Source organism: Patagioenas fasciata, chromosome 20, assembly GCF_037038585.1.
Source record: "Patagioenas fasciata isolate bPatFas1 chromosome 20, bPatFas1.hap1, whole genome shotgun sequence".
Taxonomy (NCBI): domain Eukaryota; kingdom Metazoa; phylum Chordata; class Aves; order Columbiformes; family Columbidae; genus Patagioenas; species Patagioenas fasciata.
In genome coordinates this window covers 6,164,656-6,182,918 of record NC_092539.1, presented here as the reverse complement: position 1 = coordinate 6,182,918, position 18,263 = coordinate 6,164,656, and the positions used below count along the sequence as shown (strand labels likewise).

Below are 18,263 nucleotides of genomic sequence, written 5' to 3'. Positions count from 1 at the left end.
AGGGAGGCCACATGCAGAGCCACATCCGTCTGTCCTCACGCGGACAAGACCTGCCGGAGCCCAGCGCAGGTGGGTGCTGCCGGAGCTCACCGTCCGCTCCTTGCTGGGTTCTTTCCTGAAACGCTACCAGATGGAACTTCCTGCAATAAAATAATAATGAGAAATAAATCTGTACCTACCTCATTTATATAGAAACTGGTACCAGAACAACTTGCCATTGGCAACTTCTGGCCTATTAAAATACCAACAGCTGTGCAGGGAGACCACAGGCTCCTGAAGGCACGCACGAATTCCTCAGAAATGCAGCTACAAAGCTAGAGTCAACACTGACGGCAGCTCGAGAGCACAAAGAATAAACACACTGCAAGCCATTTAGGTTTTCCCTTGTATTTCAGAAATAAATATGTGTCTCAGAGGGTGTGGGGGGGGCACTTTCTCCTTACCTCCCCTTGTCCTCAGCCAGAGAGGACAGTATTGCCATCCTGTTAATCAAGAAGGCTACATGGCCCCAGTCTCAAAGCAGAACATTAATTTTCAATGAGTAATTTTTTGAGCCAAGGGCCGTTCAAGTCACCCAGATAAGGCTGTTGCTAAGAGTCAGCTGTCAAAGCAACGCCGGCTCAGAATCAGCGACGAGGGAGAAGTTTGAAAGCTGGCTGTATCCGAACGTATTTGCTGATGCTGTACACACAGCGTATCGGTTACAGAGCCCGAGATTACAGCTCCTGGTCAACAAAGCGGCCCCTGCCTGAGCAACGGCAGGTGGAACAGGAGCCAGAGCATGAACAGAGACTGTTCTTTACTCAACAGGATACAACCCCCCTGGCAGGGAAGTTTTAATGTCATTCTGTTCGTCTTGTGACAGGCTCCGACACGGTGATCGGTGGCAGGAAGAGGCAAGTTTGGCACAAAACAAATCAACCAGCACGAAGCTTCTGTGGTCAGACCTGCAGATGTAGCAGCCAGAGCCCAGAAAAGGTGCAAGAAACACTCTGCAAATTCAAAGTGCAGCTTAAAATGATTTGTGGCATGGACCTTGCGGTGCTGTATCACTTCTGCACTTTTCCCCAACACCCTCAACTTGTCAGAAGTTAAACCTCATCCACTGCTTCTGCTCTCACGACTTTCACCTACATTTAGTTACGCTGGTGGACTAAACCCCCTTTTATTCACCTTTGCCTCTAGTTTTTCTGTATTTGTTTCAGAATGCAAGTAGCGCAGGTACTATGCCTTAATATTATCTTGAACTAGGTTATATTTTACGGCAAATCATTTCTGGAGGCTGCATTCAAATGCCTCCTCCACTAACACCCCTAGCCCCCTCCCACGGCTGCAGCCCAGAAAGAAGGACATTTGCATGGGAAGCTGCTCTGGACCATTAAAACTCGCTCTCTTGATCCGTACATTTATTCATATATAAATTTATACATAGGGAAGGTCTACATCTTCAGACATGTTCGCAACAAAAGCACTTTTAAAATATGTTATCACACCACATGCTCTAGCAGAGGATAGAGCCAAGCGTACATAGTCCTAAAATATGGAACTGGGAGAACCGTTTAGAGCCACAACCAAGTTTGTTCCTGTATTACACCCCGGCAATCCTGCTCAAACCAAGAGGCAGAACTCAGCCACCGAGCCCCTACAGCTCATTTTCTTACCCTCCTGGGGACACTGACTTGAAAAGAAACTATTTAGTTACCTAATCTTTGGTTTAAGGCAGATGGTAGTGAAGATTTAGATCTCAACCGGGCTGAATCAGTTCTTAAGTCTCTGATTAACCAAACAGTTAACAATTTTCCAGTATGGAAGAGCCAAACGTGGTGAACCTCGTTACCTGAAGGATCCTGTAACCCCAGGCAAAGTGACTATTGACATGACGACAGTGAATCAGTTGATTTCCAGCTATCACCACTGAGGCAAAGCCGCATTTCAGAGGTGGTACAACTTGCATCTCCCTTCACAAAGGTTTCTGTATCACCAGCCACGTGTCAGCAGGGCGATGCTTCTCCCCCTTTACATCCTACAGAAATTAAAAAGACTTAACAATGCTTTGCATCCCACTAAGTGAGGACAGCAAGTAGCTTTAGGCTTGTACCTCCAAAAGGATGACAAAGCCACACTTACACAAAGCTGATCACAGTCCACACAGAACTACTGGTATGAGGTGCCTCCCCAAACATCAGTATTTCCTTCGGCTTTCTGGATGCAGCTTTACACGCACACAAATATGCAGCGCAGGAAGTGGCCTTTCACTCTTACTCAGTTAAAAACTGCAAGGCCAACAACATTGTTGGTTCAGGCTTATGGCACCAAAATACTCAGAGGCCGGACCACCCCACCGGGGTCAGCTCTTCCCAGGTCGAGCCTGCACACAAACAGCTGCTGGGCTGCACAACACCAACCATGGTCTTTGTTCAAACTTGCGCACGAGCGGAAAACCAAGCTGCAACGCTGCATGTGCTTGGCAATGCACAGTCCCAAAGGACACACGGTCTGAGGTGCCTTCAGAAGACAATGAGGAAGGTGGGAAATGCCCTCAAAGTTGCTCAACTCATGCAAAACAGTCTTTCCTCCAAATCAGACAGGGGCTTTCAGAGGACAATCCCTCCCTTTAAATCCAGAAATACCAGAGTGAAACTGTTGGCATGCTAACAGAACAATGTAGGATGAAGTGTCAGGAGCCTGTGGATAACACCTGGCTTTCCACTTCACATCACACACTGGTAACGCTCGCCGCCAGCACGCAGCCAGAAATCAATCAGCGCCGAGGTAAAGAGCATCTGGCTGTCACTCAACATTAACTGACACTGTAAGCAGAGAATGGGGGGGATTTAATCAGGTCTTCCTCTTCCATAATGCCCAAAAATGTACATGTATGAGCTACATCAGCCTGTAGCTTAAGGCACTCAATTAGGACATCCAAGCTCTTGCCTGCACCGATCCCCAGATCCGAAATCTCCCGATGAGCTTATCGTGTCATCTCTCTAGGAACAAAGACACACACACCCCCAAAAAGCTTCAAACTGGTACAAAACACAGCAGCCCATCTGCTTCACAAAAAACGGTTGCCATGAATACATCCCTACTGCTCTGCGCCTGCTATTTTTAAAGATACTTGGGAGGCAGCTGAATTCACTGTTTGTTGTGCTATTTAAGTGTCTGGATTAATTCTATTCAAGGAATATACTGGTACTTCTCTGTGGGGAAATACAGCACCTGCCTGGCCTACACCTGGCTCAGACACTTTTTCAGAAGAGCAGCTTCCGTAATCCAAGACAGGGTGATAAACACACAGACAATAGACGCTTTTCACGCAGAGCACTGTAAACTGAAACGGGTGAGTCTTATCCTCAGAAGCCTCCCCAGAATGCAAGGAGACTTTACAAAGGGAAGGGAAAGGAAAAACGAAAGGAAATTTACAGCTGCAACTTTAGGCAGTAAAACACCCAGGGTTTAATGCAAGGCCTGAGCACAGCAAGTGTAGAAAAGGGGTATCTGCCTGCAAGAAAAACAAACAAACCAATCAACAAACAAGCAAACCCCCTCCAAAATACAAGAGAGGCAGATCCCCAAAGCTGAATGTGCTGACAGGACCTGGACCTTTCCCAGAGTGCCTTGAATTCCTAAGAGCATTATGTCTCAGTGCATTTCAGACAGGTTCCCCCCAGCCTGGGGAGAGGTGTGTGAGTGGTTCACAGCCCAGGATGGGGGTCCTGGTCCAGGGTGAGCCCCATGGGACCCCCAGCACCAGGTCCCTTCGACCCAAGTGGACTTGGGACTGGGCCGGGCTGACGGAGCTGGCAGCACAGCCTCCAATTCCTGCTCCGTTCACAGGTCAAAGTAACCTGGTGCCACCCAGCAACTCATTGGATATATTGTATTATATCCCCACCTCTGTACTGTCAAGGAAGTCTACTGTCAATAACATGAAAAAAAATCTGTCTCTGGAGATTATCTTCTCAAGACAACACTCTTCTTTCCACATCATAGGTCACTTAATTGAGAAAAACACTGATTTAGTGCGTCCTATGAGGGGTTCCCTACACCTACTTCTCCCTTCCTCTGTTTACAGACTCCAAAAACCATGGGACACCTTGTTCAGATCTGTTCTCTGAAAACTCGTGGGCAGAGAGAGCTAAAGGTCTGCTCAATCATAGCTGCACATCTCCTGTTGCCACAGACGAAGCCCAAATCGATCGCAGAGCAAACACCAGACTTTTTTTTTTTTACACAAGCAGCTCACATAAGGTGACCTGACAGGCATTGCAACCTCAAACGCAATCATTTTTTGCAAGTGGCTGATTGGAGAGAAACAATCACAGATCCTAAATAATGTCCAGACTTCCAACACAACACGGACACAGCATCTCCTTCCCTTTAATCTTTCCCCAGATCCAAATAGTATCAAAAAGGTCATGGCAATGACTAGAGGAGCACAGCAGAGCCACACAGCAACTCTTCTTCTCACCATTCCTGGAAATTCATCCCTCCTGAAGTTTCTCTGACTGCAATGGGGGAAAATATTTGGAAAAGGTCAAATGACTCAATACCACCGAGACCCGTAACTTTTCAAGCCGGAACAGGTTTCCATGTGCTTCCAGTTAAAGCACAGACAGGTTAGGGGAAAGGCGGCAAACCCAACAGCCGACTTCCCCTTGGCTCGTTTATAAGCAATCAAGCCGGCTGAGAGTAACGTATGTGTTTGGTTTAAATTACAGATGATTTTGCTGCTGGAACACATCTGCAACGCACCGCGCTGAGCCCCGGCCAGCTCGGAAAACAACGCAGCGCAACCTGGGCGCTGGTGGCACCAAACGCCCCCGACAGCTCCTGGAAGCTGCTTTCAGGGTTGACAAGGAGAGGGAGATCGACATTTCTCAGCACAGGCTTTTCCTAAGACACCCTCCAGTTTAACTCATTTTATTAGGACTCTGGGAAGCAGAGGGGTTAATTTATTTCCAAGTTCACACACTGTTTGAATTCCTCAGATAAGCTGCTTCCACCAAACCCAAGGATCTACCCTCAGGGGAGGACGCTGTAAGGAAAAGCTCTTTTGATAAATTTTCTTCAAAAGAGAAATTAATTCAAAGTCCATTTTTGGAGGTGTTCCACACCCACGGCTTCTGCAGACTTCAGATGAGGTTGCACAGTGCCTCTGGAAGAAAACCCAGGCTTTGAGTGCCCTACCTCTTCTATTTGCAAGACAGAAATGTTTTACACTTTTTCAATAAAATCTTCTCTCCTGAAATGAGAAAGCTCAGTGTGCAGCACCACAAAGAGGAACACCAGACTAAACCTGGCTTTAGCTCTGGCACGAAGCAGTTAACAGCTAGCACAAACTAATCCTTTACCTTTAACACTGAGCAGTCTCTCAGGAAAGAAAAAAAAACAACCAAAACCAAACAAGTTTTGAAAGCCACTGAAGGCTTCCTTCACATCTTGAGGCAGAAAGCAAGTCTGGGCTGTTACGGAATTCACGTTTGCATACTGCTGGTGATAATCTATGTGCATATTTGAAAACAAAGCAAGTTTTTATTAGCAATTAGTATCAGGAATGGGGACAGACCTGCCTGAAGGACTCAGAGAAATGCCAATACATGATGGCAGAACAACCTTATAGGAGGTGCAGCAGAACGATCCCAATCCGACAGATCACATAAAAAAGAATATACAGCAGCTACAAACTGGGAGATGCAACGGCACCAGTTCAAGGAGGCAAACTGCGTCTTTAACACCAACAACTTTGACTCCAGGCAGCAGTTTTCCCTTGCACAGCAATTTGCAATGCAAAGCAAGCTACTTCCACTCTTAGCAAGAACAGTAATTCCAAAGCAAAGGGAGAGCAAACTTGGGAAGGGTTGATTTGCTTAGATACAGTGTTCTACAGAGTTGAGTTTCAAGCCATGCATGAAAGCAATACAGCACAGGGTCTGAAACAGCGCGGGAGAACCTGGGCAAGGAGAGGAAAAAAGAAAACAAAACAAAAAAAAAAAAAAAGAGAGGATTTCATCCAGAAACACCAGTCCCTTTCAGGGGAATGACCTCCCGCTCCCTCCCCACATCTCTGAAAAATTCAATCCAGCTCTGATCAGCCAACACCACCCAGGTTCAGGGCTCTCCAGCTATGTTGTTCCTCCGCTGTGGAGAAGGATGTGGCATGTGGGGCCCTACAAAAGAACTATTAAAATCCCATCAAGGGGTAGGCAAGTGGTAGCCATATGCTAAACCGCTCAGCTGAAGAATAACCAGGGAAAGAAGCACAGCCAGGAAGCAAGTTTGAAAGCAGCTTCTTACCTGGTAGATAAGCTGGCAAAGTCTCCTCCATCCAGTAGCCTGATTTTGCAGAACAGAACCCCATTCACAAAGGGGACAGCAGTCAGCTCTTCTAGAGTGAAACTTGTCTGAAATTTGAATTTCTTTTTCTTCATCAGGAAAGCCATGGGCAAATTCAGCGTGGAAAGCCCAGGAATTCCAAACAAGATGAGGGAGGAGTGGCTCAAAACACACACAGACAAGCGGAGGAACAGCACTCGTTCCAGAAGCGCAAGCAGGGAGTAGATTCCAGTTCAGTTACAACGACGGCCCAGCTTCAAATGCACAATTCTCTTCTCTTTGGTGGTCGGATCTGGCTGCGGGGTCATCGCCACGGCAGGCTTCAGGTGAGGAGAAAGAGGTCAGATTAAATCTCTGCAACATCTCCAAGGGAAAAGGGAAGGAGAGAAGTCGGTCTCAGCTCCAGACCAGCAGGAGCTGTCCCAGTTAGAGGTTGCAGTGCTCTGTCTTCAGCACAACCCCTCCAGAAAGCATCTCTTGTGGGAAGTGGTCCTGAGTCTCTGAAGAAGGCTTAAGTCTGCAGGCAGCACGTTCAGAGAGCTTCCAGTTTCTCTCCTCCTCTTGTGCAACTCCTTGATACAGGTCTCCGGGTCAGCCTTTGGGAGGGAAATGAGTAAATTAGTCCCAGCCGGTCATGGGCTCCTCCTCCTCCTATAAAACCTGTTTGGATGGGTACTATTCAGTCCAGACTCATACCAGTCTTAGCCCCAATTAGCCTGGCCCCAACATCCTCTTTCCCCTTTTTGCCTAGAGCAAGCTTCACTGGTGTCATCTCCCTCATAATTTGTTTTGCAAAGCAGCTAATACAAATCTGCTCTATTCTCACCCATCATCTTTAGAGGCAGTTTACAGAGCAGGACCAGTCTAACACGTAGTCTAACAAGAGTAAGCAAAGCTGTCTCAAGAAATGCAAAAATCTGTTTATTTTCTGATTTTCCGACCAGCACAAGGTGTTAGCACCTGTATCTTATAAACGGAGAAACCAGCATGGAGGAAAGAAAACAGCAGTCTGCTCCAGATTACACAGTGTAACAACCGAATCAGGTCATCTAGCTTTCCAACAGCCAGGCCCACAGAGAATGCTGTCTTTCCCCAGCGTCAGCTCCACACCAAGCTGTGCATTTTGGGGCTGGAGATGGACGTTTCATTACACATTTATGCAACACCCTAAGCCAGGGAGGCAAGAGCTGATTAGCATCTAAAAGGGACAAGATTATGAACACGGGGCAATAAACAAACCTCACCGATACTGAGAATTAATGACTGCAAACCAACGCTAAGGTGGTGCTGCCTGCGCGGCTGAAGCCCCTCTCCTATTCGGGCGGCAGCGGGGGGACCCAGCCGGCTCTGCCCGGGGCCGGGGCACCCCCGCAGAGGCAGAGAGGACAGATCGGCGCCTGTTCCCCACCACCAGCCCCCTCTGCCCCTGCACCGAGCTGCAGCCAGGTCTCAGCTGCCTTCAAGCCCCCGGGATGTGCACCGAGACGCGGGCAGGTCTGAGCTCTCTGGACCACACACAGGTCTCAGCCCGTCCCCTGGCACACCTGGTCCGTGCACTGAGCTGCGCTCAGGTCTCAGCTCGCTTGCTGAGCCGTGCACCCGGTGCTGGCCAGGTCTCAGCCTGCCTCCCGGCCCTGCGAACCACACAGTGACCTGCAGCCAGGTCCCGGCCCCTCTCCCAGCCCCAGGGACCCAGCACCGGCCCGCAGCCCCGCTCCGGCCCCCTGAACACTGCGCTGAGCTGCAGCCAGATCTCAGCCCCCCTCCCAACCCCAAAATAACGAGCCGATCACGGGAGGTTTCAGCCCGCTTCCCGTCCCCCCTCCACTGACCTGCGGCCCGGTCCCGGTCCGGTTCCTGCCCGGCCCGGCCCTGCTCGCACCTCCTGCCCGCTCCTCTCCCGGCCGCCACCGCCGCCGCTGCTCCCCGCCACAGCCACCTCTGTCTGCGCTACGCCAACTGCGGCCGCTACGCCAACGCCGCAGGCAGGCACAAGGCAGAGCAACGCAGCCGCCGCGCTTCGGGAATACCAAACCGACACTACGTAACGCTCCCCCGCCGCCCTCCTCCCCGGAGACGGGGGACGGGAGAGGCGAGAGCGGCACCGTTCGATTGGACAAGAGGCAAAGAGGCGGGCCGAGGAAAACAAGACTTTGATTGGTTGCTTCGGCAAGAGGCGGGGATGCAAGCGCGAGGATTGGCGGTGGAGGCTGTCGGTTTGGGTGAGGCCCGCCCCCCTGGCTGAGGGGGTGGGCAGCATGCGGGGGTCCCTGGGGTGGCACCGGTGTCGCCTCGAGGAGCAGGGTAATGGGAGTGCAGGTTCCCGGCCAGTCGTGTGGCTGCCGGGGAGGAGGGTTCCTCGGGCCTTCTCGCACTCCAGAGTGTCCCATAGTCCCTGAACAAGTCGAGCAGCCCCGAGGTGGCACTGGGGAGTGTGGGGCTGGAGCGGGCTGGCAGGCGTCGGGCCCTGGAGCCTGCACTCGAGCTGAGGTGATGGGAGAGGCGCCTCTGACAGATGTGGTCTCGGTGTCTTCAGTGCTGCCCCTTGACAGCCAGAGCTCCCTGCCTTGTCCTTGTCCAGGTGCCTTCCCTGCCCAAGCAGCTCCCGGTGACATCCCTTCAGACAGGTACGTCCCACAGGCTGCGGACACCCCGCTCCTCAGGCCTCATAAACATAGTGGTATGGCTTCCCCGTCCCCACTCCACACCTCTAGGTGCCACACAGTGGTCAGGCTGACCAGCGGCGTCCGGGCTGTCCTGGCACACGATGGAGGCCCTGGCACCGCACACCCCCACGGGCAGGGCCAGGAGCTGGAGTCTGTGTGTGTCTGAGATGTGGCAACCAGTTAAACACATCTCTTCATCAAAATGGCTCCCTCCTGTTGCTATGTGCTGCTGCCGTATCCTCTGCTGTGCCTGGGATCCCTGGTTAGGCAGGATTCCATCATTTAAGGGCAAGCAGAACAAAATGTCTCGCCTTGTCCTGAAGGAGTCTGCAATCATCAACATGATTTGCCTATTTTTTTTTTTTTTTATAAGTTAGGGATGTGCCTAAGAGTCTCTGTGGCAGAGAAGTTGAGGCTCATATGGAAGGGACTTTTCCCAAGGCTGATTTGCATGTCTGGCAAAGCCTGGATGAAAGCCTGGGAGTCCTCGCTCTCTTTGCCAGGCTTTGATGCCCAGACTCCTTGCCTTTAATCATTGCCGTCTATACAAACAATACAGAGCTATCAAATATTTCTACCACAATGTGAGTCTTTAAAAAAAAATCTGCCAGGAAAATACATGGCAATACGCTTGGATACAAGTTTAAAAATGGATCAAGCCAATGCATTGTGATTCTTGCTTACCAAGTTAAACAGATAGACAGACTTCAGCCTGGGAAAACATTTCATATCCGTGCAGGGGACACCAGCAGGGTTTGTGGAGGCTGCTTGTAAAGGTAGACTTGAATCGTTCCATCAATGGATATCGGGTGTTTTCACGGCCTCAAGACATTGCTAGAGATGGGCTGGGCTTTTCGCTTTCTTTTTCTTAGTTTATTGGGAAAGAGCTCAGCCTGTTAAATGTTTAATATTTGACAAACTGGGATGCTTGAATGCTGGAAGCATCTGAAGAATCCAGCCCAGTCCCTCAGGCTTCTCATTCCCTGAGCGTACTGCTGACAGACGTGTCGATCTGTCGCTTCCATCCCTAGGTGAGGGACACGCGATCTCCCTGTTTGTGGTGTGGGAGGAGACCGTGTGTTATCTGGTATGATTCACTCTGATAAATAACCTCCTCGGAGGACTTCTCGTGTTTATAGCAACAGCCCCAAATGCTAAGGTTGACAGAGATTGTAATCCTTGCTGTTCTCACGCATATTTACTCTGCAGTTTTATCAGAAATATCTCTTGAAAACCTCAGTGTTTTTATAATTAATTCAGTAATGTGACTGATGTTAAAAATAAACGGATTTGGAAAAATGCCCAGTGAGCTGCTGAACAGTGTGTAATATAGCAACCGTAGCTGGATTCTCAGGGGTATGTGTATTTTCCTAACAAACGCGGTCTCATGACTTAGAGATTAAATCTTTATTAGTTCAAAATTCACCCTGTTGATGTTTCTGTGTTTATGCTGCATAATTGTTTCTGGCTGAATTCACATTTTTTAAAGGGACAGTGCTTCTCCAAACGTGCACCTCTGTGCATCTCAAAGGGGGTGTGTTAGTCCAAGCCCCACGGAGGCACCACAGAGGGGCTGTGACTGTAGGGCCTCTCCGTCCATCTACCTCCCCACTGGCTTTATATTATTTTCTGATCCAGATCCAACCCATTCACTAAGGGGCCATGTGTGTGTGATCGGGGTGCTCTGATAGATCTGAATTCTCCTTACCCCAGACTCAAATGCTGTTATTTTTCCTCTAGGACCAAGTCTGCTCTGCTCCGTGAACCTCAGCCACATCTCTGACCTGTGTTCTCCCTGACCGGAGCCTTTCCTGATGTGCCACCACCACTTCCTCAACTTTTGCTGGCTCAGGGCATTGTCTTATCAGTCCAGGATAATTTTATCAGTTTGGACTCTGCAGTTAAGTCTGGGCCTCACCTCTGCTGTCACCAGAGGTGTGTCTGACCGGCCAGGGCTGGGATCTCTCTGCTCTGCTCACCTTGGGACTGCGGGGAAAAAAGAACAGAGGTGGCTTGCCTTGCCTCCTCCTTCCCCACTTCGAGGACTGAGATAAAGAGGAAAAACATGGCGAGAGAAATTCAGACAAAGTTCAGCGAGGTGAAGCGAGATGGATTCTGTAATGCATTTGATGAGATATCAAATCCTAACTGTTATCCCAGGGGAATCCCAGATACATCAAGCCCTGTAAACTACATCATCGGCATCTTCCTCTGGAAAACATCATCACACTAATCCATTTGTCCTAGCAGCCAAATGATTAAAGTTTGAAAACTGAATTATACGTGTTGCTGCAACAGCATAAACACAGTATTGGCACTTCTCTGTTACACCTGTAACTGCTGTTACAATCGCTTTAATGAGCTTTCAGCCTCGTCATCCCAAGAGAAAAGAACATCACAGGACACTGTCTGCTGTAAAGGTGTTCATGGTGCTGCTGCTGGCCCAGCACCCGCTCCAAGGAGCTGCACGAGAGGTACGGGCTGGGCACCTGCTGTGGGGAGGCCTTCCCTAAAGCTGGGGGGGCAAACCCAGGCTGGGGAGCTCCCAAAATAGGGCAGAGGTTGCAGCCCACCGGCGCAGGACACGGCAGCAGTGTGACCCCCGCCTGTAGCGTGCAGGCTGCTGGAAACCCCCTGAGGGGAGCAGGGATCTATCCCCATTACATGGGATTATCCTATGGGGTGGAGTTATTCCAAGCTTGTGTCTTCTCAGCTTAATTTAATAACAGGCTGTGAGCTGTACTTTGATCTGCTTGTGTTTTTTGCTAGTTCTGTATTTAACTGATCATCATAAAGGCCAGAACTGTTCCACTTTCTGTGCCAGGCTGGGTTTCCTTTTGGAGGTGCAAAGGACACACCTGCATTGTGGGTGTCTGGCCTGCCTGCATAGAGGATCCTGTTATCCAGGGATGAAGGGAGCACAGGAATCTGGAGTTGGTGGATTCCTTTCCCCAAATATTTGGTCAGACCTGAAAATCCAGCTGCCTGGCTTTTTTTGTTTACTGGTTTCCATATCTGCTCCAGTGTGTCCTGGGAATGTGTGGCATGACTCTCTGTTTCTTTCTGGGAGGCGTATCGGTGGAATGGGAGCTGGTTTGCCCCTTCCAAAATCTGCAGACTGGAATGCACTTTCCCTCAAGGCTCATTGTGTTTATTAAATGTTATCCCTTGTCTGTATCCCAGGTGTCACCTCCAGCGCTTTCCCAGACAAGAGACTTACTGGCCGTGGGCTCACCCACTGGTTCTGTGCTTTTGGCTGTTGACCCAAACGCAGCAGAAACAACTGTTATGTCTGTGGTTCCCACTTGACAACCTCTAATTTGGGATCCCAGACAGCAGAGTTAACAGAAACTGTCCCTGCTGGGGCTGAGCTTCTGCCTTGGGTTAATCACCTTGCGGGGCTGGGACCGAAGGGCTGGTGAGCCCAGTTTGAAGTTGATGTGGGCAAAACACAGCCCGGAAGCTGTGCTGATCATTTGTGTGAGGCTTCTTGTTGGATGCTTTCAAGAAGGACAAAGAATCTTAAATGCTTCAATTTTCATACTTAACAGGCCACAGTTGTGCTGACAGTACCTGCTGGCAATAACCTCCCAGATGGCAACAGGAAAAAACCCACAAAAATCCTCAGAAGAATGTTTTGCAGAAACAGGCTTGACAGACTTTGAAAGGACGCTGGAGATTTGGGTGAGTATGCAGGTGATATCATTCTGTCCCTCTGCGGGGATCCACTCCCGGAACTGCGATGTAGCTATGGCAGCGCATTGTACTTGTGGGATACTGACTATTTATGTGTCTTCTACAAATCTTAAAACCTGTCCTTACAGAATTTGTGTTGTTTTTTATTTGTATTTTAATTTTTGTATTTTGTGCCTGTGTGCTCAGTTCTGCAGTGAACTCATCCCAAAAAGAACTATGAGTTCCCGGCATCTGTGTGTCCTCTGCTCGTGTTTGTGGGAAGCAGCGGGACCCAGTTTGTGTTCCCAGGCATCCGGACTTTTCTGCAAGGCACTCCTCATCCCTGAGCTCTGCCTGCTGATTTTCTTCCTCTCCAGGCTCTCAGTCCTGAAAGGATTAATCAGTGAGGAGCCAGCAGGATCACAAAAGGTCTGGACGACAAGGGCCGTGTCTGGGACTTTGCTGCAGCTCAGGATGCTGTGCCTTGCCCCGCTGTGCAGTGCCATCTCCTGGAAAGCTGTGCCAGAGCTGCTCACATCACAACCAGAGTTTTGCTCCTGAGGCCGCTGCCTCTCACTACTGCAAAGTTCATCTCCTGACCCACCAAGAGTCCCCCACCAAACTGCTCTTCCTCCAGCAGGTATGAAGGACACTGCTCGCCCTCACTTGTGAGGTACCTTGTGGTAGAACGTTCCCGCACAGCTCCTTCCTTGCTCTGGATGCTGAATACAAATCTCTAGGTACAAAAAGAACAGCAGAGAAGCACAAATTAACATCTGTAGATGTTACTCCTCAGCTTTTGTTCCGTTTGGGCACCAGTTCCCCGTTCAGCTGAATGTCTGCATATACATTCACCCTCTAAGTGCCCTGTTAACCTCTTTTTCCTTGGTTTTGACTTTAAGGGACACTTTTCTCTCTCCCTCTGCAAGTTTGATGGTCTTGTCATGAGCAACTACCAAGCCCCTCATCACAGTGCTCACCATGTATTTAAAATGTTGCTACATCTTTTTAATGAGAAAAAAATGTGTACGGGGAACTTGCACCTGAATGCTGCTGGCTTGACTAAGCTCTATATTTATCCTGAAAAGACCAGAAAAATGGGTGGTTCCAAGAGCAACATGTTTACTCCTATGAAACAGTAAGACAGCTTAAGTGCTTAGTCACTGAAAAAATGCACACTGCAATTTAAAGCCAAAGGCTGGTATTTCATCCATCATTTAGGCTATTGTGGCACCTTCTGAGCAGCTGGGAGATGGTGATACTTTGGTAATGTGGCACACACAATGAAATAACTAGTGCTCCGACATAAGGCTGTAAAGGCTGTGATTTGAAAAAGACCATAATTATGTAAATACAAGGCCACAATGTTCACAAACAAGAGGGAAAGCCACCCTGACACATGGCTGTTCACAGCTCCACTTGGCCATTTCTCAGCGAGGATTTTGTGTTGCAAACTTGTTGTGAACTCACCCAGGAGCACACCAACGAACTGAAACAGCTTGGTTAGCAAAAAAGTATTTTTTATTAAAATTCATATTTGTAAAGGAGAAATCATTACGCAAATGAGGTAAACCAACACATGTGACATAGTTTTCTTTCTAAAAATAAATTTCAATTGAGCAATTGATTTGATTCCACGAAGTTTGCGAGGAAGAGTCAGGTGAGTGTTACTCATGTGGTGAGATTCCGGACATGGCAGGAAGATGCAGCTGATGCTGCCCTGACTCAGATGTCAGTGCCAAAGGCTCAGGAGGCTTCAGGGGACAAACCCATCTCACCCTGCTGCTCTTTTCCTCCCGAGAAGTCTTGCAGACAAGGGGAGATGAGTAAAGGCCAGAGACGGGCAGTGGTAGCCTCTTCACCTGCTGCTCTAAGCACCCCACCAGCATCCCCCCTGAAAAGGCTGTGTAAAGGTTTCATTTGATTGTGCAAATTCAATCCCTCATCAGTTGTTGCTCACCACGTCTCATCCCTAAAGGAGACTGACAACAAGCAAATACCAGCTCTGAAAAAGTTCCATTTCAAAAGTAATATCTGGTAAGCAAAAAGCCTGTTAAATGTGACACACTGCACAAGGTACAGGGAGAAGAGTTACACTTCCTTCTTTTGCCTTTTTTTCTCCATGCATGTACAAGTGGAGCTTTTCATCTAAAAGTTTATGAAGTTACTGCAAGTTTATAAGAATCACATTCAGCATCGGTGAAATTAAGCTTTCTCATTGACAACCAAGTCTCACAGCCTGAACAACTCAAAGAAAAGCGGCTGCAAACGTCGTTTTACCCTGTATAACGGTAACAAAATAGCGAGGTGAACCTCAGAGCAGTTTCTCAGAAAGCCACTGGAAGCCAGCTGGCAGGCTGACAAAGAACGACTGTACTCACCTCCAGTCCCTGACAAGTACGGAACAAATACCACCAGCAGAACCAAATAATGCTCCAGAATTCACTCCATTAAGCCGGTGGCTGACAAACTCCTAAAAGCAGACTGTTGGGAATTACTGCGTGGCTGAAGCTCCGTAGTCCAAGTCCAATTTGACGGTTGAAGGTGTTAGGAGGTGACAAACTACGCAGATGAGACAGAGATGGAGTTTCACCTGTCACACCTGAGCAAAACTCATCCAGGCCCTCGTGTATTGACTACGCTGCGACAGGTAATACATCGCTTCCGATATGTATCCCAGGACAGTGTCTGGTAACCAAGGCATGAAATTTTAATCACATCTGCCAAGTTTCTAGTGAAAACTCATGACCACACGCAGATAAGAGCATGAGGTGAATGCATTATTTTAATCCCATTTATATCCTCAGGGGCCGTGGGTGGGATTTAAACCATGTAGGCTCGGTGCTAATCTGGACAGGCAGGATGTCACGCTGCAAGAGCAGAATCTTGAACTCTCAGTGCAGAGACGCTGTACTATATCTGGCACCATGTTTCCAGTAAATGCTTTCGGCAAGAGACAGAAATGTGTTCAATACCATGTGCTGCAGTTTCTGGTAACTGTACTCTGGCGGCTGTAGTACTGTGATATCACAAGAAGACTCCCCAGGTTAGAAGTCAGTTAAAGGCTATAGATATTGAGAGAGAGAGAAAGGTGTCATACTTAGGAGAGTTTTTTTTCCAAACAGAAATAAAAAAAACCCTGCCTTTTTTTTTTTTTTTAATAAATCTATTGTTTGAGGAACTGAAGCAACCGATGTTAAGTTGCGGGTTTATTACACGTCCTGCTATGGCTCTGTATGATGAGTCTGAAAAGGCAGATGAGCATAAGATTAGCAGAGAAAGAAAAGTGTTCAGGCTCAGCAAGTCTCCAAGGCGAGCCATTTCACATCGGCAAGAGCTGGCACCCCTCACTCCGTGTCCACCGGCAGCACGGGCAGGTTTTTTCCAAGAAAGACATCCCATCACTGCTTCTTTCACTGGATCATGCCATCTTGCTGCCCTGTCTGGCTAGGGTCAGCGGTGACCGAGGGACTGGGCGTATTGCTCTGCAAAAATCGACGGAAATCCTTAATCATGGGGCGGAGGACCTGGATGAGGGCGCTCAGTGCTGCCTGTGTTCCTTCCATAGCTTGTGCCTGTCGCTCCTGGGCGCAGGCCTGCACCTCCTGAGAGCGACGGATCATCTGCAGCAAGTCGTTCTGCTGCTCCAGGTGCTGGGCGATCTCCTTCACGTGCAAGTTGGTCACTCGCTGCTCCTGCAAGAGCTTGGCTGAGTTGAGGGCAATTCGGCTTTTCAGCTCCTGGGGTTTTGCGGACACTTCGTGCTGATGTGCCATCATCTCCAAGGGTGCTTCGGCAGTGACCGTGGTGGGGGCTTCTGTTGTGCAGTACTCCACGACTCCGTCCTCCAGACTGTGGTAGGTTGTCTCTGCAGGAACTGAGAACAAAGGACAGAAAGGGGGTAAGAAGTAGCTGTGATATGGGCATTTTTATCTACAGAACTATTCAATGGATATTGCGGGAATAGCGCCTGTTCAGTGAGATAACATACAATGGACAGCAATGCACAAAATGACCTATTTAAGTCTACTCCACCCTCATTCGAGTTTCTGTCTGGGCTGTGCAGTCCAAAGGAATAGGGCTGGCCTTATCTGTCTAGACAAAATCATTTCTCAACCTCCAGTTCAGAACAATCGTTCCAAGCGACACTAATTCTCAGCAAAGACAAGGCCCAGGTTGGCCCTTGTCAAAAAGACAGCTGCTCTTTCTCCCCCTGCTTTTGTCCCCAGAGAAGGGACTGAACAATCTGGGAGATGCCCAAGATATTTTCTTTCCTTGTTCTTAAGGCTGAGCTCAGCTACCAGAGCTGACTTTCGGTACGTGCATATCTTGCAGCCACTCCCCTGCAGGACAAACACATACTGGGAATGGCATTTTCGTTACAGAGACATGGGGGTTTCTTTTTGCTGGGGCTTTCCCTGCGCGGGGCTCAGGGTTCATGGTGCGGGAGTGTCTGGGCCCCCTGTGTGACCTTCCAATTCAGCACAGAGCATCTTCAGCACTCACTCTGGGTCAGGGTGACCGTGGTGGCTGACGCAGTGATGGGTATCTCGGTCCCGTCACCTGCGCCGCAGTCCCCGCTCGGCAAACTGATGATGGTGGCTTCTCCCAGCAGGTTGCAGATGCGCTGCTGCATGGGGGTGAGTATAACCGGGGCGGCGGCGGCGCCCGTTGGGTCTTCGCCCTCCGGCCCGTTGCCGTTGCCGTTCTGGCTCTCGCCTCCCCCTTCCATGGCGGCCCGCACTTGGGCCACTTTGCGCCGCACCTCGGTCTTGAGGTCAGACCACTTCTTCTTGACCTCGGGCAGCTCGCGGTGGCAGGTGGCGACGGCGTTGACGCGGCGCAGGATGTCGTGCCAGGCGGCGGCCTTGGCGGCCAGGGGCACGCCGGCGTTGAAGTGGTTGATGAGGAGGTGCTTGCCTCGCTCCAGCTCCTCCACGATGATCTCCACCTCCCGCTCCGAGAAGTTCATCTTCCGCTTCTTGGCCGGGGGCGCCGGGGGCGACGCCATGGCCGGGAGGGGGGCACTGAGGAGGGGGCACTGGGGGACACCCGCGGGCTAGGGGGGGTCTGACCGGGCCTAGGGGGCCCTGGGGGAGACTGGGAAGGGCCGAGGGGTGGCAGGGCCCCCCCCCAGCCTGCTCACCCCCGGGGCCGGGAACAACAGAGGGGCCTCGAGGCCCCTCAGGGCCCGGAGGTGTCCGTCCCGCCCCCCCGCTCCCCCCTTGGCACCGCTAACGATACGCAAATTGCGTACCGCAGCCACCCCGTAAACCCCGCTCAACGGCCTCCACCCTGCGACACTGGCGTAATGGCTTCCAGAATCAGCCCCCTTTCCTGCCTCGTCTGATTGGGCGGCTCGCCTGCCTGTCAGGCGGAGATCTCGCCTCTCGCTCGCAACGCCGCGCTGTCATTGGCCAGCTGCGCTGCCCATCGGGGGGCCAAGAGACGGCCCCGCCTCACCGCTTGTCTCAGGCCATTGGACCTACGTGAGGGGCTGGGCCCGCCCACGAGTTTCCCCGCTCTAATTCCATTTGGTGCTTGTCCCGTCCATCAACACAGAGCGCCCCCTGCTTTGGAAGCTAC

General features: G+C 50.2%; 2 protein-coding genes and 1 long non-coding RNA gene across 4 annotated transcripts in view; 1 reads left to right on the top strand and 2 right to left on the bottom strand.

Annotated features, from left to right (window-relative positions):
* EEIG1 (estrogen-induced osteoclastogenesis regulator 1) overlaps nt 1–8,389 on the bottom strand; it is a 37,332-nt gene extending 28,943 nt beyond the window's left edge. Inside the window, exons 1-2 of one of the 2 annotated variants that reach the window (XM_065853760.2) lie at nt 8,169–8,389; nt 6,298–6,932 (exon numbers count right to left, since the gene is read on the bottom strand). In XM_065853760.2, coding sequence (XP_065709832.1) covers nt 6,298–6,443 — 146 coding nt within the window. In that variant the 5' untranslated portion in view covers nt 6,444–6,932; nt 8,169–8,389. The remainder of the gene's footprint in view (nt 1–6,297; nt 6,933–8,168) is intronic. The other variant, XM_065853761.2, reaches the window with a different exon arrangement.
* Nucleotides 8,390–8,598: 209 nt separating this feature from the next.
* Nucleotides 8,599–13,790, top strand: LOC139829518 (uncharacterized). The gene is made up of 4 exons (XR_011742022.1): nt 8,599–8,963; nt 10,743–11,476; nt 12,554–12,686; nt 13,055–13,790. It is a non-coding gene; the product is annotated as an uncharacterized lncRNA (long non-coding RNA).
* A 390-nt stretch (nt 13,791–14,180) lies between these two features.
* Nucleotides 14,181–17,994, bottom strand: NAIF1 (nuclear apoptosis inducing factor 1). Its single transcript, XM_065854137.2, has 2 exons — nt 17,184–17,994; nt 14,181–16,554 (listed from the first exon to the last, which is right to left on the bottom strand). The coding sequence occupies exons 1-2, from the start codon at nt 17,686–17,688 to the stop codon at nt 16,091–16,093; spliced, it is 969 nt and encodes a 322-aa protein (XP_065710209.1). The 5' UTR covers nt 17,689–17,994; the 3' UTR covers nt 14,181–16,090.
* Nucleotides 17,995–18,263: the final 269 nt, after the last annotated feature.